Source organism: Salmo salar, chromosome ssa14 (genome assembly GCF_905237065.1).
Source record: "Salmo salar chromosome ssa14, Ssal_v3.1, whole genome shotgun sequence".
NCBI classification, from domain to species: domain Eukaryota; kingdom Metazoa; phylum Chordata; class Actinopteri; order Salmoniformes; family Salmonidae; genus Salmo; species Salmo salar.
The window spans coordinates 8,280,720-8,308,534 of NC_059455.1; the positions used below are offsets into that span (position 1 = coordinate 8,280,720).

Genomic DNA, 27,815 nt, shown 5'->3' on the forward strand with positions numbered 1-27,815 from the left:
TACTGTAATTGGTTAGATACCATCCGATCGCTGATAGCTTTGTTTTGTACAACACATCTTGTTGCCCCTCGTCACCACAAACAATTTCAATTATGGCTGTCTCAGACTAAAGTATGTAGCGAACGACAGAGCAGCGGAATAATTGAGTGTGAGTCGTCAGGCTAACAGTCCTTCTAACTGGTGCCAACAATGTCTTTACAGGGGAACAGGGGTTCAACTGGTCCACCTGGACTCCACAGCAGTGATGGATTAAGAGTGAGATGGATACATGCACATCTTTACCTGTGTGTTTCACTACTGTCTGTCAAAATACGCTTTTACCATAATGTTCCTATTCCTCTTTTATTGTACAGGGTTCACCTGGAGCGCCTGGACCAAAGGTAATTCCTCTTCCTCCTCCTCCTCCTCCTGCTCATACCTTCATCATTATAATAATAATAATCCGCAGAATTAAAATGTCGTGTGTGCATGTGCAGGGTGAATCTCAAACAATTGGAAGTGGCCAACCTGGACCTAGAGGAAGAGACGGTGACCAGGTAACCAGCAGCATCCCATAATATAACATCACTCTCGTTGTTCTCCCTTCTCTCTGTCCCTCCTCAAACTCCAGTTCCATACTCTACTTCTCTTTCACCCTCCCATCTCCTCTCTATATCCTCTATATGTCTTCTGCTTCTGTATATATTCATCCTTTTCCTTCATCCAAAACGGACCCCCACATTCCTGCGCATGAGCCGCATCAAGGGGAAGTGGTATTCGCCAAGCAAGCAGTGTGTCGTCCTTTACATTAGCAATATGGATCCCCTTTCCTACTGATAGGCTAGATGTAATGTTTGCCATGCTTACACTTATCAAATCCTCTGTCATCCACTAGTGCATATGGGTTATGGGCTTGTGGCATTTGGGACTGGGCATGTCTCTCTCCTCTTTATCAGAGATAGACATTAACCCAACTCTCTGTGGTGTCTTACAGGGTGTCCCTGGGTCACCAGGACCGACGGGACCATCAGGGGAAGCAGGACTTCGTGGGGTTGAGGTAAGTTCATTGTTTTGCCTGGATTGAGCTTGGCTATGCTACACATACCTTATGCTATATAAATGTAGCAAAATACTTGTATTCTTTATTAGGTTTTTCACAGATATACCATTGGTTTGTATAATATTGAGGTGCAATAGATAATACTTATGTAAGGGTTGTAACATACCGTGTATAGTTATGTCTTATTGTGCATTATTGTTACTCTCTCTATCAAGGGATTGATAGGCCTACCTGGAGCACCAGGATTAAAGGTAATAGGTTAGTGTGTGTGTGTGTGTGTGTGTGTGTGTGTGTGTGTGTGTGTGTGTGTGTGTGTGTGTGTGTGTGTGTGTGTGTGTGTGTGTGTGTGTGTGTGTGTGTGTGTGTGTGTGTGTTTGTTAACAGTAGGACATTGGGATATTTGAGGTCAATGGAAGGTGGCTCAGTTGTGCTGTAACTGTTGACCTTTTCTGTAGGGTCAAGAGGGACGCCGCTCTAGTATCCCTGGCCCTCGTGGTCTAAAGGTAAAGACAGTCCTTCATTGTAACTCATTATTTTTTCTTTATTCATCCTATGTATAACTCGCCTAAATCTCCTAGTCCTCAGATCTCTGAATCTCTCAAATGGAATACTTGAAATCATGCTTACGTTTAGTGCTTGATTATATCTCACCTTTGTTTCTCTTATGCTAAAACTCATAACCATAAATATAATTTGTACCTATACAGAATCCAATTACTTCAGTACCTTATAAATGGTTGCATTGAATGCCTTTTAGAGTAGGCTATGTTTTGTAGTTATTTAAGACATGGCCTTCTTTGCACTGCCACCGTGTGGCCAGTCTGTGGAGCTGCACTTGAAATATGAAGGCGAGAACTCTCTGTGTTTTCTTGTTTGTGTGACATGTATACCATAATGTAAATGTGTGTTAATGTTTGTGATTACCGGTATCTGTTATACTAACCATTTTTACATTTTTTTTTACATTTTTGTCATTTAGCAGACGCTCTTATCCAGAGCGACTTACAGTAGTGAATGCATACATTTCATACATTTCTTTTTCTGTGCTGGCCCCCCGTGGGAACCAAACCCACAACCCTGGCGTTGCAAACACCATGCTCTACCAACTGAGCTACAGGGAAGGCTGTAACCCTGCTGTCCTCTTGGACCAGGTTTCTCTCAATGACTAGCTCATCCTAGCATCCTAACATCATAATTTGCATGTATATGTAGCACATGGGGATGTGTGAAACTACTCCTCAGCCTTAAGTGTCAAGCTTGCTTCGCCTCATTAGCTAGCTTTTGAGGTGGCGCGATCAGCTAAGATGCTTTAGGGAGCACGGTCACGTGTGTTTGTGGGGCAGAAGTCCAGAGTTCGCGGCAGGTATGGGCCGAATCGGGAGGAGGTGGTACTTGCTAAGCAAGCAGTGTGATGTCCTTCACACATACAGGTGGATGAAATATGAATTCCATTCAATGTGTGACTGGTTCCATTTCTCTTCTAGGGACACCAAGGGCCCCCTGGAGTCCCGGGACCGAAAGGGATCAAACTATACGCCCACGCTCCCTTCGATATGAAGGTATAGTCAAGCCATGTCAGACCTGGGTTCAAACACTATTTGAAATCTTTAGCCTCTTAGTGACCCCTTAACACGCGAATCCCGTTAGCGGCCAGTGAAATAGCACAGCGCCAAATTCAAAAAACAAAAATCTCATAATTCATATTTCTTACACATACAAGTATTATACATCATTTTAAAGATACGATTCTCGCTAATCTACCCACAGTGGAAGCCTTAGGAAGTGCAACATGACCCCGTAAACACTACAAATTCAATAGAAATCCACTTGAAAAACTACAAGCCTCAGATTTCCCACTTCCTGGTTGGATTTTTCTCAGGTTTTTGCCTGCCATATGAGTTCTGTTATACTCACAGACATCATTCAAACAGTTTTAGAAACTTCTGAGTGTTTTCTATTCAAATCTAATAATAATAATAATATGCATATCCTAGCTTCTGGGTCTGAGTACCAGGCATTTTACTCTGGGCACGTTTTTCATCCAGACGTGAAAATACTGCCCCCTATCCCTAAGAGGTTTAAACTACTTTGAGCATTTGCTTTAGCCTGCCTGGAGTGCGAAGTGGGTGTTTTTTAATTATTTTCTATTGGTTTCATTGCAACAGGCAAGTTCAATAGAGCACAGCTGACATTTTACCATCATTTCGGTTAACCCAGATCTAAACTATTCCGTAATTGGTCAGATGCTCCATTAAATTCTGGGTCCATACATGTTATTAAGAGAAGAGATAAAACGAGGATCAGAGCTGGAATGAAGAGCTCCACCCTCTCTCTTTGCAAGTTACGGGCAAATCTATGTCTCCTCCCTTTCAGAATATCAAAAGATGCTAACTCCTGCAAAATCGTGATTTGTCCAACCACCGGACAGATCAACAGTACCATTTATGTTTACATAGTCTGTCCACGAGAGATTACCAATACCACAACATGACCTTTTAGTGCCCGCAATTCTGACCTGATAATAATCTTTTTAGTGGTTAAGATGATCATTATTGTGATTAATCAATAAATACTGTGATGTGTGTGGAGTAATATCTATCCTTTAAGAAATCTGTATGACAAATCAGAAAACCTCACTGACTGGTGTGATGGAGGTCAGCTGACCCTCGTCTTTTCTCTCTGCAGGGAGAGATAGGTGAACTGGGTGAGAAGGGCTGTAAGGGTTCACCTGTAAGTCATCTCCTTGTTTCTCACTCCTCATGCATATCTAGCTTTTAATCATCTACAGTATGTTTTATGGGCAGAATCCAGTTACATTTTATTTGACAGGGTCGTATGGCATGCATATGACAGTGTCGTTTCACTGTGACATTTTAGTCTACCATATGACACCCCATGACACAGGGAGGTTTCTGTCCATGGGTGTTATGTCAGTACAGTTGTAATGCCTCCCTCTGTCGTGACAATGGTCGCAAATGGACATGTTATAACGCCATCATGTTCATGTCATAGTGATGCTGTCATATAGTGTCTCCTGGAATCCTGGCTTTAGATTCAGAAGTTTAACAGTCAATTAGATGAACTGTCCTGTCTTGACTTGTCTGTTTGTTCAATCAATCTCTCTGTCTGCCCTCAGGGTTATGCTGGCCACATCCATTTTAAAGGAGCAAAAGGGGACCAAGGGGACCTTGGTACTGAGGTATAACACTGACTCCACATATGGTATAAATGTAATTTGAGCATTATGCCATTATGTTGTATAAGTGACTGACCTACGGAATGACACGCGATACATGATGTTATGACTGATATGGTTATGAGGATGAGAGTGATGGTAGGATTTCATGCCTCTGAGCAGTGTGATAGAATGAACATGTGATGCAGTGTAATAATGTGGTGGTGGTTTTGATGATTAGCTGTGAAACAGTACTAAGTGATAAGAGGACTGAAAGATATGCCTTCTCCTTTTGGAGGACTGACTATCATGAATTCCCTTTTAGGGAAGGCCAGGGAAGGATGGGGAACGAGGACTCGCTGGATATAAGGTAGCTGTCTTATCAACTGACCAGGAAACCCAGGGGTTGTAGTACTATCCTCGTGGGTACCGGAAGTCCCCACAAGGATAGTAAAACAAGGAAAACTTCCCTTGTGGCGACATTTCCCAGGTCGCCAAAGGCTATTTTAAGTTTAGGGGTTGGGTTTAGAGTTAGGATTAGAATTAGGAGATAAGATTTAGGGTTAGGGGTTAAGGTTTAGGTTAGGATTTTGAATGGAAATCAATTTTAAGTCCCCACAAGGATAATAAAACGTGTGTGTGTGTGTGTGTGTGTGTGTGTGTGTGTGTGTGTGTGTGTGTGTGTGATAACTTACAGTTTTTGCTGTTACATGTACATTCTACACACATTTTACATACATGGCACTTTTTTTTACACAGTAAAAAGGGAACGTAAAGACCAAGGGGGATACCTAGTCAGTTGCACAATTGATAGCATTCAAACAAAATGTGTCTTCCGCATTTAACCCATCAGTTATTTGACGTACATTACATCTGGATAGATAGTACTTAAACATATCCGGTATACATTTATTTATTTATAACTATATTATAGATAATGAGCTTTTAATCTCACCTCTCAGCCCATCCCACCTATCTCCATAAACCTCCCTCTTATGATTTCCATGTGCCATACATTTTTCAACTGTGCTGGGATGTCTTAAATCAATTCTGAACCTTTCGAATCGCGTAGTATCGACAGATTGTTAAAGATGAATATTTTTTAGTAATGACTATATTGTTGATTGATTGACTATGGCTTTCCACATCTCACAACAGAGTTATTTGTAAGGTTAGATTCATTATACCGTCTTGCCCTTCAGGGGAGAAAGGGGAATCACGGTTCAGCAGGTCCTGATGGAATCCCTGGACCATGGGTCAGTCATTACCACAATTATTTTCATGTTTATAATGTGTGTGTGTGTGTGTGTGTGTGTGTGTGTGTGTGTGTGTGTGTGTGTGTGTGTGTGTGTGTGTGTGTGTGTACACAGTGCATTCAGAAAGTATTCAGACCCCTTCACCTTTTCCACATTTTGTTACTTTACAGCCCTATTCTAAAATAGATGTTTTTGTTTAAATCCCCTCATCAATCTATCGTTGTCCTGTTGGAAGGTGAATCTTCGCCCCAGGCTGAGGTCCTGAGTGCTCTGAAGCAGGTTTTCATCAACGATCTCTCTGTACTTCACTCCGTTCATCTTTCCCTCGATCCTGACTAGTCTCCCAGTCCCTGCTGCTGAAAAACATCCCCACAGCATGATGCTGCCACCACCATGCTTCACCATAAGGATGCTGCCAGGTTTCCTCCAGACGCTTGGCATTCAGACCAAAGAGTTCAATCTTGGTTTCATCAGACCAGAGAATCTTGTTTCCCATGGTCAGTGTCCTTTAGGTGCCTTTTGGAAAACTCCAAGCGGGCTGTCATGTGCCTTTTACTGAGGAGTGGCTTCCATCTTGCCACTCTACCATAAAGGCCTGTTTGGTGGAGTGCTGCAGAGATGGTTGTCCTTCTGGAAGGTTCTCCCATCTCCACAGAGGAACTCTGGAGCTCTGTCAGAGTGACCATCAGGTTCTTGATCACCTCCCTGACCAAGACCCTTCTCCCCTCATTTCTCAGTTTGGCCGGGCGGCCAGCTCTAGGAAGAGTCTTGGTGGTTCCAAACTTCTTCCATTTAAGAATGATGGAGGACACTGTGTTCTTGTGGACCTTCAATGCTGCAGAAATGTTTTGTACCCTTCCCCAGATCTGTGCCTCGACACAATCCTGTCTCTGCGCTCTACAGACAATTCCTTCGACCTCATGGCTTGGTTTTTGCTCTGACATGCACTGTCAACTGCCTGACCTTATATAAACAGGTGCGTGCCTTTCCAAATCATGTCCAATCAATTGAATTTACCACAGGTGGACTCCAATCAAGTTGTAGAAATATCTCAAGGATGATCAATGAAAACTGGATGCACCTGAGCTCAATTTCAAGTCTCATAGCAGGGTTTGAATACTTATGTAAATAAGGTAATTCTGTTTTTTAAATGTGCCTACATTTCTAAAAACCTGTTTTCGCTTCGTCATTATGGGGTATTGCGTTTAGATTGATGAGGAAAATATTTATTTAATCAGAATAAGGCTGTAACGTAACAAAATGTGGAAAAAGGGAAGTGGTCTGAATACTTTCCGACTGCACTGTACATGTGCGTGCGTGTCTGCCAATGATTGATTTTTTTTAATGTGTCTACAGGGACAGAAAGGCGTTCAGGGTCAAGATGGTGACCCCGGGGAGGTGAGTCAATGTGCCTGAGATTTTGCCTGATAATGTCAGTATCAATATAGGTAGAGAAGTATCTCAGAGAGTGCTGATCTAGGATCAGTTTAGCGTTTTAGATCACAGTGATAGGATTAGAATGACTAAGATTACATTAACTCCTACTCTGAGACGCTTTATGAACACATGCCCTGGTCTCTCTGGTCTCCACATAGGTGACCATGATTGGCGAGGCTGTGTTTGGCTCCGGGGGTGCCAAAGGACAACAAGGGTTGGCTGGCTCTCCGGGTCCCACTGGAGTTACTGGTCCCCCAGGTACTCTACGCACATCTAGCATACACACCCTCATTGATATTCACCCTCCTATCCAATCAGACGTTGAGTAGCACTGTATAATCCCACCTCATTCACCAACTTGACCAATAAGTGTGTCTGTATAGCTAAACATATCAACCTGTTTTCCAGGTAACACCGGTTTCCAGGGGCCTCCTGGACCTCCAGGTAAGTGCTGATCCTCACTCACTCATTCACTCACTCACTCGTTCTCCATCATCGCAATCAAGTGTGTACACGGGCTCTATCTCCTCCTTCACAGCTCCTAACTATGGAGATGATCCCTACAATCGCGGAGCGAAGGGCCGCAGTGGACCTAAAGGAGATAAAGGAGACCAAGGACCCATCATCCACGGCGAGCCAGGCGGAGAGGGCTTTCCAGGAACAACTGGGGAAAGTGGAGACCCTGGACCCCCAGGACCATCTGGAGACTCAGGTAGACTTACTCTCCAGAAATAATTTAATGTTCACAGCTCTGATATTCTAGCCTTGTTAAATGAACCTTATCTCACGAGCTCACATTTACCTTTCACATGCGAAATGAAACAAATCAATAAATTACTCCCACAGTCATTTATTGAGATCACTTTTTGATCCCACTGGGATCTTATTTGATTAAAAATAAGGTACTTATTTTTTTCTTGTTGTAGGAAATCTTAAGGGCTTTATAGGACCTCCAGGGGAAAAGGGAGCCAAGGGCTTGACAGGCGAACAAGGGTACAGTGGCCAATATGGTTTAAAAGGTGAGCTCCCTCTGATTCTTCATGGTTTCTGATTCGATGGACATTCTGGGTCATCACTGCTTGTTGATGGGGCTGTCCACAAACCCTTCTGTCTCATTGGTGGAATTCCACCGATATTAGCATTGTGGTGTGTCACTTGGTATCAAGTGTGTGTGTCACTTTGTGTCATTGTGTCACTCTTTCTCCACTACAGGTCAGAAAGGAGAGGTCTGTAGGTTGTGTACAGGAAAAGGGTCTGGAGAGCCGGGACCCCCAGGACCCCCCGGTCAGCCTGGATTCCCAGGTAACAACACCTGCAGCATAAAAAAAAATGTCACATAGAAATGTATTGTGTAAGGGTGTCCCGAGTGGCGCAGCGGTCTAAGGCACTGCATTGCAGTGCTAGAGGCGTCACAACAGACCCGGCTTGGATCCCGGTCTGTATCACAACCGGCTGTGATCGGGAGTCCCAGGGCGGCACACAATTGGCCCAGCGTCGTCTGAGTTAGGGGAGGGTTTGAACGGGGGTGCTTTACTTGGCTCATCACGCTCTAGCGACTCCTTGTGGCAGGCCGGGCGCCTGCAGGCTGACCTCGGTAGTCAGGTGAACGTGTTTCCTCCAACACATTGGTGCGGCTGGCTTCCGGGTTAAGCGGGCGGGTGTGTAGAACAAAACTGATTATCTGTCACATAGAGCAGGGGATAGTGTCAGCTCTTCATTATATTTCTACCTGTAACAATCAGAGTCCATTTGAATATACCCTCGTCTCACAGGCTTTAATGCAGGACCAGGGCCCAAAGGAGAGCCAGGATTCAAAGGCCCATCAGGACCACCTGGACGACCGGTAAGACTACCTACATCATTACTCCACTATACAGATACTAAATGCTATTTTATTTTAACTTGCAATGTCACTGTGACACTGACTGTGATTTTGCAGTTATATTGTTTCCATAGTGACACCTCTTCCTTTGTAGTGTTGCTTAGATCAGTGGTTCCCAAACTTTTTTGAACTGTTACATTTCCCCATAAATGTATTTATTGACCACCATCTCATCGGATCCATACTGCAAATCATCTATTTTCTGTGACAAACATTTTTAATAGATGAAATAGGGTTTATTTGAAATATAGTTTGCATAGTTCCTTACTCAAGATTATTCATTTTTGTGTACCCCTTTTAAGAGCATCCCGCAATCCTCGCCAGAAAGAAAGAAGCTCCAGTAACATAGGTCTTTAGTTTTGAAAGGTTTGAGCTAGAGACCAGCGGTTTTATGCATTGTAAAGGTGCAACCATGGACACAAACCCAAATACTCTGTTTCTATAGCAAATCTGGGCTGTGGTACAACTAAGCCTAGTCAGACTTGCCTGTGGTAATGTTTCTCACAAGCAAAAAAATTATACAAATGACTTTTCTCGTGATGCGCGCCCCTCAAATGATACAAATGTAACAGCCTGAGCGAATTGGACTTGAAACAACGATACAGATGTAGCCATGTGCCATTCAATGTATTATCTGAGCGGCACTGGTGCTCCCAATTCAAAATGCCATGTGCATTCCACAGGTCACTTTTCTAAGTGTTCCAAAAAATGATCAAGATTAGGAAATGTTTTGCAGCACAACTGAGCTCCTCAAGGCACACCAGTGTGTCGCAGCACACCGGTTGAAAACCACTGGTTCAGCTCTTGTATCCATGTTGTTGCTAGGATACCATATCATTGGTGTTGCTTGGGTACTGTCTCCATGGTGCTGCTGGTATACCGTATCCATGGTGTTGCTAGGATACTGTATCTATGGTATTGCTGCAATCATTTATTGAAGGTTTCTGGGTTACCATATCCATGACAACTCCTGTCTGTCTTACAGGGTCCCCACGGCCCCTCAGGTGTTCCAGGGCCCCCGGGGCTGAAGGGAAATCCAGGTTCCCACAACCACCACGGGATAAAGGGAGAGAAAGGATCCCCAGGACTAGCTGGCAGATCAGGGCAGGATGGCAATCAAGGGAACCCTGGCTTCCCTGGACGCAAGGGCCAACAAGGCCCCAAGGGTGATCCGGTGAGGATTTTCAATAGCTACTTTCTTCTGAAATGCAGAGCAATGATTTGAATGCATTTTTAGGTTATCTTTAAACTGAAGTAAATTTGTAATTTTGGTGAACTGTCCCTTTAAAGGGGGGCTGAGCTTACTGATTTGGCCTTGATTTTTTAGCATGCTCATTACGAAATGCTAGTGGACATGACTGAAGCCAAACGTAAGTTATCTTGGGAGTGTGGTTTGGTGGTGTGGTTTCATGTGGGAAAAAAGGGCAATGGAGAGGTAAGCGAAGCTAGCTTTGCTATGGAGAAAAGGTTTGAAGTTGAAGACTTCTCCTGTAGTGGAATATTCTAATCAAGTGAGAGAGACTTTCTCATTTCTTCAAACAATCATCTTTATTTAATATTGATTAATTGTTGCAATGATGATGCTGGTCGACCACACACTCTAAAGTGTGTTTCAGAGAGTTTAACCTCACCAACAATCCTGGTCGATATAAACTCGGCAAAAAAAGAAATGTCCTCTCACTGTCAACTGTGTTAATTTTCAGCAAACTTAACATGTGTGAATATTTTTTCGAACATAGCAAGATTCAACAACTGAGACATAAACTGAACAAGTTCCACAGAGATGTGACTAACAGAAATTGAATAATGTGTCCTGAACAAAGGGGGGTCAAAATCAAAAGTAACAGTCAGTATCTGGTGTGGCCACCAGCTGCATTAAGTACTGCAGTGCTTCTCCTCCTCATGGACTGCACCAGATTTGCCAGTTCGTGCTGTGAGATGTTACCCCAGTCTTCCACCAAGGCACCTGCAAGTTCCCGGACATTTCTAGGGAGAATGGCCCTAGCCCTCACCCTCCGATCCAACAGGTCCCAGACCTGCTCAATGGGATTGAGATCCGGGCTCTTCGCTGGCCATGGCAGAACACTGACATTCCTGTCTTGCAGGAAATCACGCACAGAACGAGCAGTATGGCTGGTGGCATAGTCATGCTGGAGGGTCATGTCAGAATGATCCTGCAGGAAGGGTACCACATGAGGGAGGAGGATGTCTTCCCTGTAACGCACAGCGTTGAGATTGCCTGTAATGACAACAAGCTCTGTCGGATCATGCTGTGACACACCGCCCCAGACCATGACGGACCCTCCACCTCCAAACCGATCCCGCTCCAGAGTACAGGCCTCGGTGTAACGCTCATTCCTTCGATGATAAACGCGAATCCGACCATCACCCCTGGTGAGACAAAACTTTGATTCGTCAGTGAAGAGCACTTTTTGCCAATCCTGTTTGGTCCAGCGACGGTGGGTTTGTGCCCATAGGCGACGTTGTTGCCGGTGATGTCTGGTGAGGACCTGCCTTACAACAGGCCTACAAGCGCTCAGTCCAGCCTCTCTCCGCCTATTGCGGACAGTCTGAGCACTGATGGAGGGATTGTGCATTCCTGGTGTAACTCGGGCAGTTGTTGTTGCCATCCTGTACCTGTCCCGCAGGTGTGATGTTCGGATGTACCAATCCTGTGCAGGTGTTGTTACACGTGGTCTGCCACACTTGGTCTGCCACTGTCCAGATTAGCTGCAGTGAGCTCGAGTGGAGACCATAAAAACACAGCATTAGTAGAACAGAAATGTCTTACTATTTGTTAAGTATTAATTGTTAACTATTAATATCAAACAAATCAGATAAATATGTACTTTTTCTCTCACACTCCCCTCCTGAATCTCCGTCTCTACATGGCCAGCTAATTCAGCCTGCGCTGACCTTGTGTTTAGCCAAGCTAACAGCAGCTAGCGTAGCTTGGTGATAGCTGCAGCTGACTAGCCTATCTAGCTGATATTTCTCTGTGAAAAGTTATGCCAAGATAGCAAGAGCCTGTGACTGGAATGTGTTTAATGAGAAACTTGTTCTACATCACCTTGCTATGAAAGTAGCTTGAAATGTAATTTTTAAGATTAATCACGTCATGTAAATTCTCTCTAAATACTCTGTCAAAGACAAATAAATTCTGAACAAAAATATAGTTGCATAAGTATTCAAGTTAAGGAGTAAAATTTTGCTTAACAATTTACATAAGTTACAAGGACTTAATAACAGGCGTTGACATGATTTTTGAATGACTAACCCTTCCTCTGTCCCCCATACATCCAACATCTGTAAGGTTCCTCAGTCAAGTATTGAATTTCAAGCACAGATTCAACTACAAAGACCAGGGAGCTTTTCGAAAGTGTAGAGAGTCATTGTACCATCTAAACCATTGTGAAATATATCTTGTGCATCTATCAGTAACTTGTTTATTTATTTAACTAGGCAAGCCAGTTAAGAACACATTTTTATTTACAATGAAGGCCTACCCCGGCCAAACCCGGACGATGCTGGGCCAATTGTGTACCGCCCTATGGGACTCCCAATCCCAGCTGGATATGATACAGCCTGGATTCAAACCAGGGACTGTAGTGACACCTCTTGCACTGTTTATGCAGTGCCTTAGACCACTGGGCCACTCGGGAGACCTATATTGTAGATTCATAATATTACATTGAATTGTATAGCACCCCCTAAATTTGTTCTACAGACCCCTTGGGTTCACATCATTTACTGTAGCAGTGTTCTGCTGATATAACAATGTGCAAATATTACACTTGTCATTCATCTTCTATTGTCATTCACAGTCAATACAGATACTGTACCTATTAGCATTTTGTCCCTTTTAGCATTTTGTCCAGTGGTGCTGGGGCTACCTTGCCAAACATGTCAGTGGTCATCCCTTCCTGTATGGTGTCCCTTATAAGTTCCCTGACATGTTTGAAGAATACACCGTCCCCCCAGTCCCTGCTTGTATAATTGTAATGCTGAATACAAGGTCTTTCCCAATTCAGACCATCTGTATCAACCTGTCAAACCCTGTCTCCTGTCCTCCATCTGTAGAAAAACAAGGTAGTGATGAGTGACGTATTGAAAGGGTGATGTTACTAAACACGTGTGATGATGTGTGGTCTGATTAGAAATCACCTCCTGTTCCTTTAGAGGTTTTTGCCAGAGCCTGATAGGCATGGCAGCGTAGATCAGCTCCAGGTCACAGGGCTGGTCATGAAGGAGCCTGACTTAGAGATCCGACCCAGCTCCTATCACAGAGAAAGAGTGAGGCAGAGAGACTGTCACCATACAGTCATGGGAGCCAACAGTAAATACAGAGTAGAACATAGCCAATCATAGATCCTGATTCACAGCTAATTCACAAGGGACACGTGCCAGCATACCAGTGACTGGTTGACATTACTCACTCAGGCCCAGGAGTAGTCCATTGGCACAGTGGAAGGGGGCACCTCCTTACAACATAAAATGCATACAAATACACACAGCACTGATTACATTATCAATGATTGTTAGGCGTATTCCAGAATAGACACGTGATAGTACACTGCTCAAAAAAATAAAGGGAACACTTAAGCAACACAATGTAACTCCAAGTCAATCACACTTCTGTGAAATCAAACTGTCCACTTAGGAAGCAACACTGATTGACAATAAATGTCACATGCTGTTGTGCAAATGGGATAGACAACAGGTGGAAATTATAGGCAATTAGCAAGACACCCCCAATAAAGGAGTGGTTCTGCAGGTGGTAACCACAGACCACTTCTCAGTTCCTATGCTTCCTGGCTGATGTTTTGGTCACTTTTGAATGCTGGCGGTGCTTTCACTCTAGTGGTCGCATGAGACGGAGTCTACAACCCACACAAGTGGCTCAGGTAGTGCAGCTCATCCAGGATGGCACATCAATGCGAGCTGTGGCAAGAAGGTTTGCTGTGTCTGTCAGCGTAGTGTCCAGAGCATGGAGGCGCTACCCGGAGACAGGCCAGTACATCAGGAGACGTGGAGGAGGCCGTAGGAGGGCAACAACCCAGCAGCAGGACCGCTATCTCCGCCTTTGTGCAAGGAGGAGCAGGAGAAGCACAGCCAGAGCCCTGCAAAATGACCTCCAGCAGGCCACAAATGTGCATGTGTCGGCTCAAACGGTCAGAAACAGACTCCATGAGCGTGGTATGAGGGCCCGACTTCCACAGGTGGGGGTTGTGCTTACAGCCCAACACCGTGCAGGACATTTGACATCTGCCGGAGAACACCAAGATTGGCAAATTCGCCACTGGCGCCCTGTGCTCTTCACAGATGAAAGCAGGTTCACACTGAGCACGTGACAGACGTGACAGAGTCTGAAGACGCCGTGGAGAACGTTCTGCTGCCTGCAACATCCTCCAGCATGACCGGTTTGGCAGTGGTCAGTCATGGTGTGGGGTGGCATTTCTTTGGGGGGCCGCACAGCCCTCTATGTGCTCGCCAGAGGTAGCCTGACTGCCATTAAGTACCGAGATGAGATCCTCAGACCCCTTGTGAGACCATATGCTGGTGCGGTTAGCCCTGGGTTCCTCCTAATGCAAGACAATGCTAGACCTCATGTGGCTGGAGTGTGTCAGCAGTTCCTGCAAGAGGAAGGCATTGATGCTATGGACTGGCCCGCCCGTTCCCCAGACCTGAATCCAATTGAGCACATCTGGGACATCATGTCTCGCTCCATCAACCAACGCCACGTTGCACCACCGACTGTCCAGGAGTTGGCGGATGCTTTAGTCCAGGACTGGGAGGAGATCCCTCAGGAGACCATCCGCCACCTCATCAGGAGCATGCCCAGGCGTTGTAGGGAGGTCATACAGTCACGTGGAGGCCACACACACTACTGAGCCTCATTTTGACTTGTTTTAAGGACATTACATCAAAGTTGGATCAGCCTGTAGTGTGGTTTTCCACTTTAACTTTGAGTGTGACTCCAAATCCAGACCTCCATGGGTTGATAAATTGGATTTCCATTGATTATTTTTGTGTGAATTTTCTTGTCAGCACATTCAACTATGTAAAGAAAAAAGTATTTAATAAGATTATTTCTTTCATTCAGATCTAGGATGTGTTGTTTAAGTGTTCCCTTTATTTTTTTGAGCAGTATATTTTGACCTGTGACCTTATCAAATGTGACCAACCTGAAATGGGACTGGTGTCTGGCCACTGCCTCAGCCTTCTACTCCTGATATGATAGGGGGGTTCCCACTACACTGCTGAACAGCAAATCCACCAGGTTTTGTACGTAGCCTGTGAATGAAAAAAAAATATCATCACTCAATAAACATATTGTCACATCCTGATCTGTTTCACCTGTCTTGTGCTTGTCTCCACCGCCTCCAGGTGTCGCCCATCTTCGCCACTTATCCCTTGGGTATTTATACCTGTGTTTTCTGTCTGTCTGTGCCAGTTCGTCTTGTTTATTCAAGCTACCTAGCGTTTTGTCTCAGAGCCTGCTTTTCCCCAGTCTCTCTCTTTTTCCTCCTCCTTGTTTTGACCCTTGCCTGACCTGACCCTGGGCCTGCCTGCCGTTCTGTACCTTGGCCCCACTGCTCTGGATAGTGGGGCCACTGTACCTCGTCCCCTGCCTGCCTTCACCTGTCGTTTGCCTGCTCCTGTTGTTGCAATAAACATTGTTACTTCAACACAGTCTGCACTTGGGTCTTACCTGAAACCTGATAGTATGAACTGGCCATGACTGACCCAGCACACTTGGACCAGCTCCGTAATGCCATCTCCTCCCAAGGAGACATCATTGGTAGACACGAGGACATGCTTCGTGGTCTAATGGAAAGGTTCCAGGATGTGGCCAAACGTCACGTCCTAGCATTGGACACTTTGCGGGAGCAATTCCGTGGGTTGCCTACTAGGCAACCTACCACAACGGTAACCTCCCAGCCCCTCAGTAACCCGGCTGGTAGCAGCGCCATCACCCGGTTTCCCGGGAACCCCACTTACCTCCCTCGGAGCGCTACGATGGAGATTCCAGAACTTTCCGGGCCTTTCTCTCCCAGTGCTCCCTCGTTTTCATGCTGCAGCCTTCTTTGTTCCCCACCGGACCGCTTGAAGATGGTGTACATTATTATGCTGAAGTCCAGGAGTGCACTCGCCTGGGCCACGGCGGTGTGGGAGCAACAACCCACCGTCTGCCTCAGTCTGGAGGTATTCGTGGCGGAGGTGAACATTTTTCCGAGGCTAAGGTGTTCGGGAGAGAAGCTGCCCGGAAGTTACTCCAGCTTCGGTAGGACTCCCTCAGTGTTGCAGACTATGCGGTGGATTTCCACACACTAAGAGCGGAGGGTTCCTGGATTATTATTATTATATATATATATATATACACTGCTCAAAAAAATAAAGGGAACACTTAAACAACACAATGTAACTCCAAGTCAATCACACTTCTGTGAAATCAAACTGTCCACTTAGGAAGCAACACTGATTGACAATAAATTTCACATGCTGTTGTGCAAATGGAATAGACAACAGGTGGAAATTATAGGCAATTAGCAAGACACCCCCAATAAAGGAGTGGTTCTGCAGGTGGGGACCACAGACCACTTCTCAGTTCCTATGCTTCCTGGCTGATGTTTTGGTCACTTTTGAATGCTGGCGGTGCTTTCACTCTAGTGGTAGCATGAGACGGAGTCTACAACCCACACAAGTGGCTCAGGTAGTGCAGCTCATCCAGGATGGCACATCAATGCGAGCTGTGGCAAGAAGGTTTGCTGTGTCTGTCAACGTAGTGTCCAGAGCATGGAGGCGCTACCAGGAGACAGGCCAGTACATCAGGAGACGTGGAGGAGGCCGTAGGAGGGCAACAACCCAGCAGCAGGACCGCTACCTCCGCCTTTGAGGGGGGGGGGAATGCAAAATGACCTCCAGCAGGCCACAAATGTGCATGTGTGTGCTCAAACGGTCAGAAACAGACTCCATGAGGGTGGTATCAGGGCCCGACGTCCACAGGTGGGGGTTGTGCTTACAGCCCAACACCGTGCAGGACGTTTGGCATTTGCCAGAGAACACCAAGATTGGCAAATTCGCCACTGGCGCCCTGTGCTCTTCACAGATGAAAGCAGGTTCACACTGAGCACGTGACAGACGTGACAGAGTCTGGAGACGCCGTGGAGAACGTTCTGCTGCCTGCAACATCCTCCAGCATGACCGGTTTGGCGGTGGGTCAGTCATGGTGTGGGGTGGCATTTCTTTGGGGGGCCGCACAGCCCTCCATGTGCTCGCCAGAGGTAGCCTGACTGCCATTAGGTACCGAGATGAGATCCTCAGACCCCTTGTGAGACCATATGCTGGTGCGGTTGGCCCTGGGTTCCTCCTAATGCAAGACAATGCTAGACCTCATGTGGCTGGAGTGTGTCAGCAGTTCCTACAAGAGGAAGGCATTGATGCTATGGACCGCCCGTTCCCCAGACCTGAATCCAATTGAGCACATCTGGGACATCATGTCCCGCTCCATCCACCAACGCCACGTTGCACCACAGACTGTCCAGGAGTTGGCGGATGCTTTAGTCCAGGTCTGGGAGGAGATCCCTCAGGAGACCATCCGCCACCTCATCAGGAGCATGCCCAGGCGTTGTAGGGAGGTCATACAGGCACGTGGAGGCCACACACACTACTGAGCCTCATTTTGACTTGTTTTAAGGACATTACATCAAAGTTGGATCAGCCTGTAGTGTGGTTTTCCACTTTAATTTTGAGTGTGACTCCAAATCCAGACCTCCATGGGTTGATAAATTGGATTTCCATTGATTCTTTTTGTGTGATTTTGTTGTCAGCACATTCAACTATGTAAAGAAAAAAGTATTTAATAAGATTATTCCTTTCATTCAGATCTAGGATGTGTTGTTTAAGTGTTCCCTTTATTTTTTTGAGCAGTATATATATATATATATATGCTTTATAAAGAGACTGTAAGTACAGAATAGATTCAGGAATATGGGTACAAAAAATGGGTACAAAAACCCGACGCTCACCAGTAAACAAGTGCACAAGCACTTACAACAAACAATCCCACACAAAGACATGGGGGGAACAGAGGATTAAATACACAACAAATAATGAGGGAAATGGAAACCAGGTGTGTAGGAAAACAAGACAAATCAAATGGAAAATGAAAAGTGGATCGACGATGGCTAGAAGACTGGTGACGCCGACCGCCGAACGCCGCCCGAACAAGGAGAGGAAACGACTTCAGTGGAAGTCGTGACAGATTCGATCCACTTTCCGGTTTCTGGCCCAACGCTCTAACCACTAGGCCCAATTTCACATGTTCCAATTAACTTTACATTTTGGTGCTAATGGGTCCTTTTACATGTTATGCCAACTAATGTTTTGTGAAGAACTGATGTTTGATGATGGACTGAGGTTATAGTCTGTCCCCTCTGCAAGTACTATGGCCCGCCGGGTCTGAAGGGAGATGTTGGTGTCCCAGGCCATCCCGGACCACAGGGATACCAAGGACCAGATGGGTCGCCAGGTCCAGTAGGCATAGGACCTCTTGGCCACCCAGGATCCAAAGGCAATAGTGGGGTACCAGGTCTACCTGGCATAGCTGGCTACCCAGGTAAAGCAAAACACATACTTGCATGCACACACCAGGGCCACCTCTCATTGAAGCCATGAAATACCCCGGCAGACCGGGGTACTGCAAGCTGTTGTTTTTCTAAAGCAGAATCCTCCCCTATAGTCAATGTGAAAACTGCAATCTTCTTGGGTAATATTTCTGTAAATAAACAACACATTTGAAGACAATCATGGAACCAATAATTACTTATATTACACCAGATGTACAGTTGAAGTCAGAAGTTTACATACACTTAGGTTGGAATCATTAAAACTCATTTTTCAACCACTCCACATATTTCTTGTTAACAAACTATCGTTTTTGCAAGTTGGTTAGGACATCTACTTTGTGCATGACACAAGTAATTTTTCCAAGAAATGTTTACAGACAGATTATTTCACTAATAATTCACTGTATCACTATTCCAGTGGGTCAGAAGTTTACATACACTAAGTTGACTGTGCCTTTAAACAGCTTGGAAAATTCCAGAAAATGATGGCTTTAGAAGCTTCTAATTGACATAATTTGAATCAATTGGAGGTGTACCTGTGGATGTATTTCAAGGCTTACCTTCAAACTCAGTGCCTCTTTGCTTGACATCATGGGAAAATCAAAAGAAATCAGCCAAGACCTCCACAAGTCTGGTTCATCCTTGGGAGAAATTTCCAAACGCCTGTAGTTACCACGTTCATCTGTACAAACAATAGTACGCAAGTATAAACACCATGGGACCACGCAGACGTCATACCGCTCAGGAAGGAGACGCGTTCTGTCTCCGAGAGATGAACATACTTTGGGGCGAAAAGTGCAAATCAATCCCAGATCAACAGCCTTGTGAAGATGCTTGTGGAAACAGGTACAAAAGTGTCTATATCCACAGTAAAACGAGTCCTATATCGACATAACCTGAAAGGCCGCTCAGAAGCCACGCTCCAAGCCCGCCATAAAAAATCCAGACTACGGTTTGCAACTGCACATGGGGACAAAGATCATACTTTTGCAGAAATGTCCTCTGGTCTGATGAAAGAAAAATAGAACTGTTTGGCCATAATGACCATCGTTATGTTTGGAGGAAAAAGGGGGACGCTTGCAAGCCGAAGAACACCATCCCAAACTTGAAGCACGGGGGTGGCTGCATCATGTTGTTGGGGTGCTTTGCTGCAGGAGGGACTGTTGAACTTCACTAAATAGATGGCATCATGAGGAGGGAAATGATGTGGATATATTGAAGCAACATCTCAAGACATCAGTTAGGAAGTTAAAGCTTGGTTGCAAATGGGTCTTCCAAATGGACAATGACCCCAAGCATACTTCCGAAGTTGTGGCAAAATGTCTTAAGGACAACAAAGTCAAGGTATTGGAGTGGCCATCACACAGCCCTGACCTCAATCCCATAGAAAATCTATGGGCAAAACTGAAAAAGCGTGTGCGAGCAAGGAGGCCTACAAACCTGACTCAGTTACACCAGCTCTGTCAGGAGGAATGGGTCAAAATTCACCCAACTTATTGTGGGAAGCTTGTGGAAGGCTACCCGAAACGTTTGACCCAAGTTATATCATTTAAAGGCAATGCTACCAAATACTAATTGAGTGTATGTAAACTTCTGACTCACTGGGAATGTGATGAAAGAAATAAAAGCTTAAATAAATAATTCTCTCTACTATTATTCTGACATTTCACATTCTTAAAAATAAAGTGGTGATCCTAACAGACCTAAGACAGAGAATTTTTACTAGGATTAAATGTCAGAAATTGTGAAAAACTGAGTTTAAATGTATTTGGCTAAGGTGTATGTAAACTTCCGACTTCAACTGTATGTCCTTCAATTGATTTTTTTCAAATTGCAGGATAATTTAGTGGCTAATAGCAGCAGCTTGCAGTACCCAGGTTGACCAACTTGAGATTCTCAATGAGGGGGCAACAAAGAGCTAGCCTGCAACGTCGCTTCCTAGAGTAGCTCAAACTCATGTTACGTCTTGAAAATCTCCCCCATGAGACGTCATCTTAGTCACTAAAATTGACTTACTTGGCTTCAAATGCGCTATTGAGTCTTTACATAGGAATGAATGGTGTCACGTGATCTATGGCTTTGACCATTCATATAGGGTCCATGGCTCACACACGCACACATACACATGTACCACATTGAGCCTCCTTTGCAAATATTATACTCTTTAATTGTGTGTGTGTGTGTATGTGTGTGTGTGTGTGTGTGTGTGTGTGTGTGTGTGTGTGTGTGTGTGTGTGTGTGTGTGTGTTTATGATGACTGTCTTCCTGATAATTGCCCCTATTTATGCTGATGGTCTGACCCAATGTTCTCCCCCCCTCTATCCCCACCAGGTCAGAAAGGTGAGCCCAGCAAAAGAGTGGCTTACCAGGGAGTCCCAGGCCCACCAGGACAGATGGGGCTGCCTGGGTTACAGGGCCCCCCAGGTGAGCAACCCAAATGGGGCCCTAACCACAGCATGAGAGGGGTGGCTGGAGGTCTATACTATGCTGAGCTTGGTGGCATTTCCAAACCAATATGCTTTGTTACAATGGTTAAACGGAGCAAATCATCTTTGGTTCCAGGCTAGAACTGAAATGCCACCAAACTCTGTGTTGTGTGGAGCCACTCCGACCCAAATTGAAGTTTTGCTTTTAGTAGCTTTACTGCCATTAGCAACTGACAAAGACCGTTATGGTCAAAACATGATAGGAAATAATCATTGAGTTGAGTTTGTCTACATAGGTCCTCGTGGTAGTGCTGGTTTACAAGGAGTAGATGGTTACCAGGGGGAGAAAGGAGACAGTGGTGGATTCTCCACCCTGGGAGGACGAGGACCCACTGGACCGAAAGGTGAGTCATGCATACATCTCTTTTAAATATACATTTTACATTGTATTATTTTCAAGCTTTTTCCCATATTTTACATCCAGTTACTTGTGAATGTATTTGTGTGTGCATTTGTTAGTTGGATTAGTTTTTCTGTCTGTCTCCTAGGTGACAAAGGGCACCCGGGACCCCCAGGTACCTCTGGTAGCGGCTCTCCTGGACGACCCGGCACATTGGGAATCCCTGGGGAACCAGGGTCAAAGGTCAGTACTGAACACCGAACCTGCCATGTTTGTCTGTCAATCTATGTCTGTCTATATGTCTGTCATTACCCATCCATCCCCCCATCGTTCCATCCTTTCATCCATCTAGCCTTCCAAATTCCCTCAGTCGTTCCATCCATCCCGCTAACCATTATGCATCCTTCCATCTACTTTCAGGGTGATGTTGGGTTTGGGGCCCCAGCTCCAGTCGGCCCTAAAGGTTTCCAAGGTGGTGTTGGGGCCCGGGGACCTCCAGGAGACCCAGGGCTACTGGGACGACCAGGGAATCCAGGACCAATAGGCCTCAATGGGTCACCAGGCCCCAAAGGTACTTAATGTACACACAGATGGACACAGAGATAGGACAGGCAGACAGACTCAGACACGGGATGGGCATGGGACACACACACACAGATACAGAAGTGGGACACACCCACATTTTGCTAACTCCATTTCTATCACACACTTCACTTAAGCTCTCTGAACGAATTCATCCACACTCAACAGCATACACACAGATGCATTTAGGTGCATATAGGTGCATATACTCTAAAAGCAGTTATGGCCTTGTCTGTTTGTAGGAAGTAAAGGTGGAGTAGGTTCCCAAGGACCACCTGGTTACGCACATACTGACTGTACAGGAGCCACAACCGGAACACCTGGTTCACCAGGCAGACCCGGACCTCCAGGTGAGCCCGTGGAGCCTGCTAATGTCCCCACACCATGTCAGAAAATACATATCTCTTCTAGGCATCTCACTCAGTTTCTTTCATTCTTGATTATTCTTATGTGGCTTCTTCCCTTTGTCTTCTCTCTTCCTTCTCTTTTACCACTGGGCGCACCATGTCATTTCAATATGGATAATTGGGTAATATTTGGTTGAGACGTTGATCAATCAGATTACAATCTATATTCACCCACTCAAAAAGACAGCCAAAAGATAGTTGAATTTCCAATGTGTTATCACTATGCTTTCAAACATCTAAAAGCACAACCAAATTCCAATGGGAAACAATGTCAGATTTTTGGTTAAATTGTCACCCAAATGTCTATCACTGCGATTTCAACCATTTTTAAAGCACAGCAAAGTTCAAATGGGAATACTTGTCAGATACTTTCTTTATATGACAGATTGTGTTATCGCTGTGCTTAATCTAATAGCAGAACCAAATGACTTCGATTACAATTGAGATTACATTAAAAGTACACGATGCAAGTGATCAGATTATTACAGCAAGTGTGAAGATCTATGTTGTGCTTCTCTAATAACTAATTTCTGTGTTCTATTCATGTGCTTTTCTATTAACCGTTTTCTGTGATCATGCAAGTGACTGACTGTACAAATCCTCACTGTCAGTGTCAAGGTCTCAGCTTAGAGAGAAAAAGCCTTGTGAGGTATTGGTCTGTCACATGTTATGAACCAGTATTGGTCAGTCACATGAATGAAACAAAACAGTAATGATGAATTAATTATGCTAAATCATGTAAATATAACTTGTCTGTGTATAGCTGTATATAAGACAACTGCTGGGACTGCCCCAGCAGAGCCCCTGATTGACGTGTTGTCACGGGCGTCATAAGGATTAGACCAAAACGCAGAGGGAACGTGTATACTCATCTTCTTTATTTTTATTAAAAGAAGGAAAAACAAAAGAAACACGTATACAAAACAACAAACGCCACTAAACAGTCCTGTCAGGTGCACAGACACAAAACAGGAGACAACTACCCACAAAACCCATAGAAAAAACACCCCTCTTAAATGAGTCCTTCAATTAGAAGCAACGAGGAGCAGCTGCTTCCAATTGAAGGTCAACCCCATTAACTAAACATAGAAATAGAAAGACTAGAACTAACATAGAAATAAACTAACAAGAACATAGCCCAACAAACCCCGAAACACTCTAAACAAACACCCCTCTTACATAGGAACATAGCCCAACAAACCCCGAACCACGTAAAACAAACACCCCCTGCCACGTCCTGACCAAACTACAATAACAAATAACCCCTTTACTGGTCAGGACGTGACATGTGTACTATGGTGCATTGAGTTGGTTGGAACCTCTCCAGCGTGCTGATAATAAAGGATGATTAATTTAAGATTGACTTCGAGTGTCCCTGGTGGTAATTTCCACGACATGGTGTTGAATTTGCAAAACAATCTCCACAGACCTGGGATGACCTATGCATGCTATTTTGAACATGCATGCTTTATATGATTACATCAGAAGAAATGTATAGTTAGTGACCTTAAAATGAGTAACACATCAATGGTCACATTTTAAGGTTTAATGTTACATTAGTTTGTTTGTAAGATCGCCTTAAATTTAGCCTGGTCACTATACTATGAAAGTAATATTTAATTGTGTTTGGTTGACAAATGCAACTAAATATAATTATTTAACGGGGATTTATCTACTGCTTGGATAGTTCCACCTGTGCCACTGACTAATTCATTCCAGTGTCTCTACAAGTTAATCATTTATGTTGGATTCACGTTTCCATCTCAACCAAAACTCTGTTCAAAAAATTGGATGAAATCAAACTTTAAATGCACTTTAAAAAGTTTGATCGGATTTAGTCCTATTCTTTAACTTAGATTTTTGGTTGAGAGAGAGAGACGTATATCCAACATCATTTATTCACTGTAGACAAAAGGGAATTGAAGCCAGACTAAATCAGTGGCACAGATGAAACTATCCAAGCAGAAGAAACATCTCCTTCAAATGTTGATATCTGGTTGTATTGACAACCAAACATAATTCTATCAGGTATCAAAGTAAGACCCAGATGCAGACTGTCGAAGTAACAATATTTATTGTTCCAACGGGGACAAGCAGAAGACAGGTCAAGGCAGGCAGAGGTTGGTAATCCAGAGGATGGCAGAGGTACCGGTCGGCGTAGGTTCAGGGTCGGGGGCAGGCAGAGTGGTCAGGCAGGCGGGCACAGAGTCCAGAAAACAGGCAAGGGTCAAAACCGGGAGGACTAGCAAAGAGAAATAGAAAGCAGGAGCAAGGGAAAACCGCTGGTAGACTTGAAAACATACAAGACGAACTGGCCCAGAGAGACAGGAAACACAGGGATAAATACACAGGAGAAAACAAGCGACACCTGGAGGGGGTGGAGACAATAACGAGACAGGTGAAACAGATCAGGGGGTGACAAATTCAACATCACTACATTTTAAATCAACCAGAGCTTGACATCCTAGTCCTATTGTATTGTCTATTTGTAGTTGAATTCTGGGTTGAATTGAAACAATAGCTGTTGATGACTGCAGATGCTATATAGCATCAAATGTTATATAGCTAAATAGCATCATTGATGAAAAGAGTGATCAAGTATGGTTACATTTAATTTGCTCTGTTAAAGCTACCCTTTGGAATGACTTCAATAGCAACAGTAAATCTGTTTAGTTTTTAAGTAGAGATCTCTCAACAATCATTCTCACAATAGAACATTGATAATAGTAATTGACAAATATCATAATTTAGCAGGGCTAGACTGGATTAAAACCCTGGATAGGGTGACCAAAGGTTGCCCAGACTATAGTTTTTTTTTTGATAGTGGATATAACGTTGAAGATCTGACATTGTTTTAAAGGTACAAATTCAACATATTTTATTCAAGCTTTTTCTATGTTTAAATTTGGTTAGCATGATGACAATCCTGTGGTTGAAATTTCACCCTCAAAACAACAGTTTACGTTGATTACTTAAAAAAAAAACAATGTCTATTCCATGTAGATTCCACGTCACAATACGTTGACAAATTACATTGTTTGGCTCTCATCCACTAATAGACCACTGTCCCTCCCCTCACCCAGGTTTAAATGGACAGACGGGTGCGCTTGGGGCCCCTGGCGCTCCAGGTTTTGGACGTTCAGGCCCGGCTGGTGACCCTGGGCCCCCTGGGGTCTCCGGACCCGGAGTGCAGGGACTAGATGGACAGAAGGGAGGCAGAGGGAGAGATGGGTCAACAGGCCCACCAGGTACATTAACAGAACGGACACATTCAACACATTGGTAACACTTCAAAGCTAACAGATATAATATGCTAAGGTATGTTATAAGCACGTATGAGCATTTATATTATACTGTCTTATTATAAGGATTAGCAAAGTTACAGTGGTCTCAAATTAAAGAATGTTCTTGTCTATGTATTGTCTGTCCCTGTTTGTTGTATGTGTCTGATGCATCCCCATAGCCCTAAAAGGAAATGCACCTAGGGGACAAATGTGACTGGTTACAGGATCCTAGGCTTATTGTAATTTTTGACAAAAACTGTTCTTTACACTTTATAAAAGTACAATCGGAGCTTCAAAATGGTATATCGTACACTGCAATTTGAGAAAGTAATGGGAAAGTAATGTTTTATAAACTGAACTAAAATATATACGCAACATGCAACAATTTCAAAGATTTTACTGAGTTACAGTTCATATAAGGAAATCAGTCAATTGAAATAAATTCATTAGGCCCTAATCTATGGATTTCACATGACTGGGAATACAGATATGCATCTGTTGGCTCACAAATACCTTTTTTTTTTTTTTAAAGGTAGGGGCATGGATCAGAATACCAGTCAGTATCTGGTGTGATCACCATTTGCCTCATACAGCTCGGCACATCTCCTTTGCATTGGGTTGATCAGGCTGTTGATTTGTGGCCTGTGGAATGTTGTCCCAATCCTCTTCAATGGCTGTGTAAAATTGATGGATGTTGGTGGGAACTGGAACACGCTGTCGTACAGCATCCTAAACATGCTCAATGGGTGACATGTCTGGTGAGGATGCAGGCCAGGGAAGAACTGGGAAATGTTCAGCTTCCAAGAAATGTGTACAGATCCTTGCGGTATGGGGCTGTGCATACTGAAACATGAGGTGATGGCGGCAGATGAACGGCACGACAATGGGCCTCAGGATCTCATCACGTTATCTCTGTGCATTCTAATTGACATCAATAAAATGCAATTGTGTTCATTGTCCGTAGCTTATGCCTGCCCATGCATAACCCCACCACCATGGGGCAATCTGTTCACAACGTTGGCATCAGCTAACCGCTCGCCCACACGGTGCCATGCACGCTGTCTGCCATCTGCCTGGTACAGTTGAAACCGGGATTCATCCGTGAAGATCACACTTCTCCAGTGTGCCAGTGGCCATCGAAGGTGAGCATTTGCCCACTGAAAGTCCTGAGGTGGTCCTGAGCTAGCGTGGTTACACGTGTTCTGCGGATGTGAGGCCGGATTGACGTACTGCCAAATTCTTTAAAACTACATTGGAAGCGGTTTATGGTAGTGAAAGGAACATGACATTTTCTGGTAACAGCTCTGGCGGACATTCCTGCAGTTAGCATGCCAATTGCGTGCTCCCTCAAAACTTGAGAAATCTGTGGCATTGTGTTGTGTGGCAAAACTGCTAGTTTTAGAGTGGCCCTTTATTGTCCCCAGCACAAGGGCTCCTGAGTGGCTTAGTGGTCTAAGGCACTGCATCTCAGTGCTAGAGGTGTAACTACAGACACCCTGGTTTGAATCCAGGCTGTATCACATCTGGCCGTGATTGGGAGTCACATAGGGCGGCGCACAATTGGCCCAGCGTCGTCTGGGTTTGGCTTGTGTTGGCTGTCATTGTAAATAAGAATTTGTTCTTAACTGACTTGCCTAGTTAAAGGTTCAATTTAGAAAAATCCACACCTGTCAGGTGGATTATTTTGGCAAGGAGAAGTGGTCACTAACAGGGATGTAAACAAAATTGGAGAGAAATAATATTTTGTGCGTATGGAACATTTCTGGGATCTTTTATTTCGGCTCATGAAACATGGGACCAACAATGTTGCGTTTAGATTTTTGTTCTGTGTATGAGGCGACAGTAGAGAATGTCACCTTTTCATTTAAGGGTATTTTCATCTGTTTTACCTTTTAGAAATGAAAGCATTTTATGTATCTAGTACCCCTATTTGAAGGTGTGAAATTCACTTATTATTGTATTAAAGCAGTCAAAAGTTTAGTATTTGGTCCCGTATTCCTAGCACGCAATGATTACATCAAGCTTGTGACTCTTCAAACTTGTTGGATTAATTTGTAGTTTGTTTCAGATTATGTTGTGGCAAATAGAAATGAATTGCAAATCATTTATTGTATATCACTTTTATTGTAAATAAGAATAGAATATGTTTCTGAGTGCTTCTACATTAATATGGATGCTACCATGATTAAGGATAATCATGAATTAATTGTAAATAATGATGAGGGACAAAGTTAGAGGTATAAATATCATACCCCAAAAAAGCATTTAAAAAAAAAAAATCAAACAGCCCTCCTGTGA

The 27,815-nt window shown here is 44.2% G+C and overlaps 1 protein-coding gene across 2 annotated transcripts in view; it reads left to right on the plus strand.

Annotated features, from left to right (window-relative positions):
• LOC106568707 (collagen alpha-3(IV) chain) overlaps positions 1-27,815 on the plus strand; it is a 72,915-nt gene that overhangs the window by 30,374 nt on the left and 14,726 nt on the right. For both annotated transcript variants that reach the window (XM_014139282.2, XM_014139281.2), the window contains 26 exons: positions 202-255; positions 354-380; positions 477-536; positions 974-1,036; positions 1,255-1,290; positions 1,495-1,542; positions 2,524-2,598; positions 3,725-3,769; positions 4,176-4,238; positions 4,540-4,584; positions 5,417-5,470; positions 6,827-6,868; positions 7,066-7,165; positions 7,316-7,351; positions 7,446-7,619; positions 7,834-7,926; positions 8,120-8,209; positions 8,680-8,750; positions 9,775-9,963; positions 18,234-18,408; positions 20,750-20,842; positions 21,141-21,248; positions 21,393-21,487; positions 21,665-21,815; positions 22,069-22,176; positions 25,317-25,481. In XM_014139282.2, the coding sequence (XP_013994757.2) occupies positions 202-255; positions 354-380; positions 477-536; positions 974-1,036; positions 1,255-1,290; positions 1,495-1,542; positions 2,524-2,598; positions 3,725-3,769; positions 4,176-4,238; positions 4,540-4,584; positions 5,417-5,470; positions 6,827-6,868; positions 7,066-7,165; positions 7,316-7,351; positions 7,446-7,619; positions 7,834-7,926; positions 8,120-8,209; positions 8,680-8,750; positions 9,775-9,963; positions 18,234-18,408; positions 20,750-20,842; positions 21,141-21,248; positions 21,393-21,487; positions 21,665-21,815; positions 22,069-22,176; positions 25,317-25,481 (2,260 nt within the window). The remainder of the gene's footprint in view (positions 1-201; positions 256-353; positions 381-476; positions 537-973; positions 1,037-1,254; positions 1,291-1,494; positions 1,543-2,523; positions 2,599-3,724; positions 3,770-4,175; positions 4,239-4,539; positions 4,585-5,416; positions 5,471-6,826; positions 6,869-7,065; positions 7,166-7,315; positions 7,352-7,445; positions 7,620-7,833; positions 7,927-8,119; positions 8,210-8,679; positions 8,751-9,774; positions 9,964-18,233; positions 18,409-20,749; positions 20,843-21,140; positions 21,249-21,392; positions 21,488-21,664; positions 21,816-22,068; positions 22,177-25,316; positions 25,482-27,815) is intronic.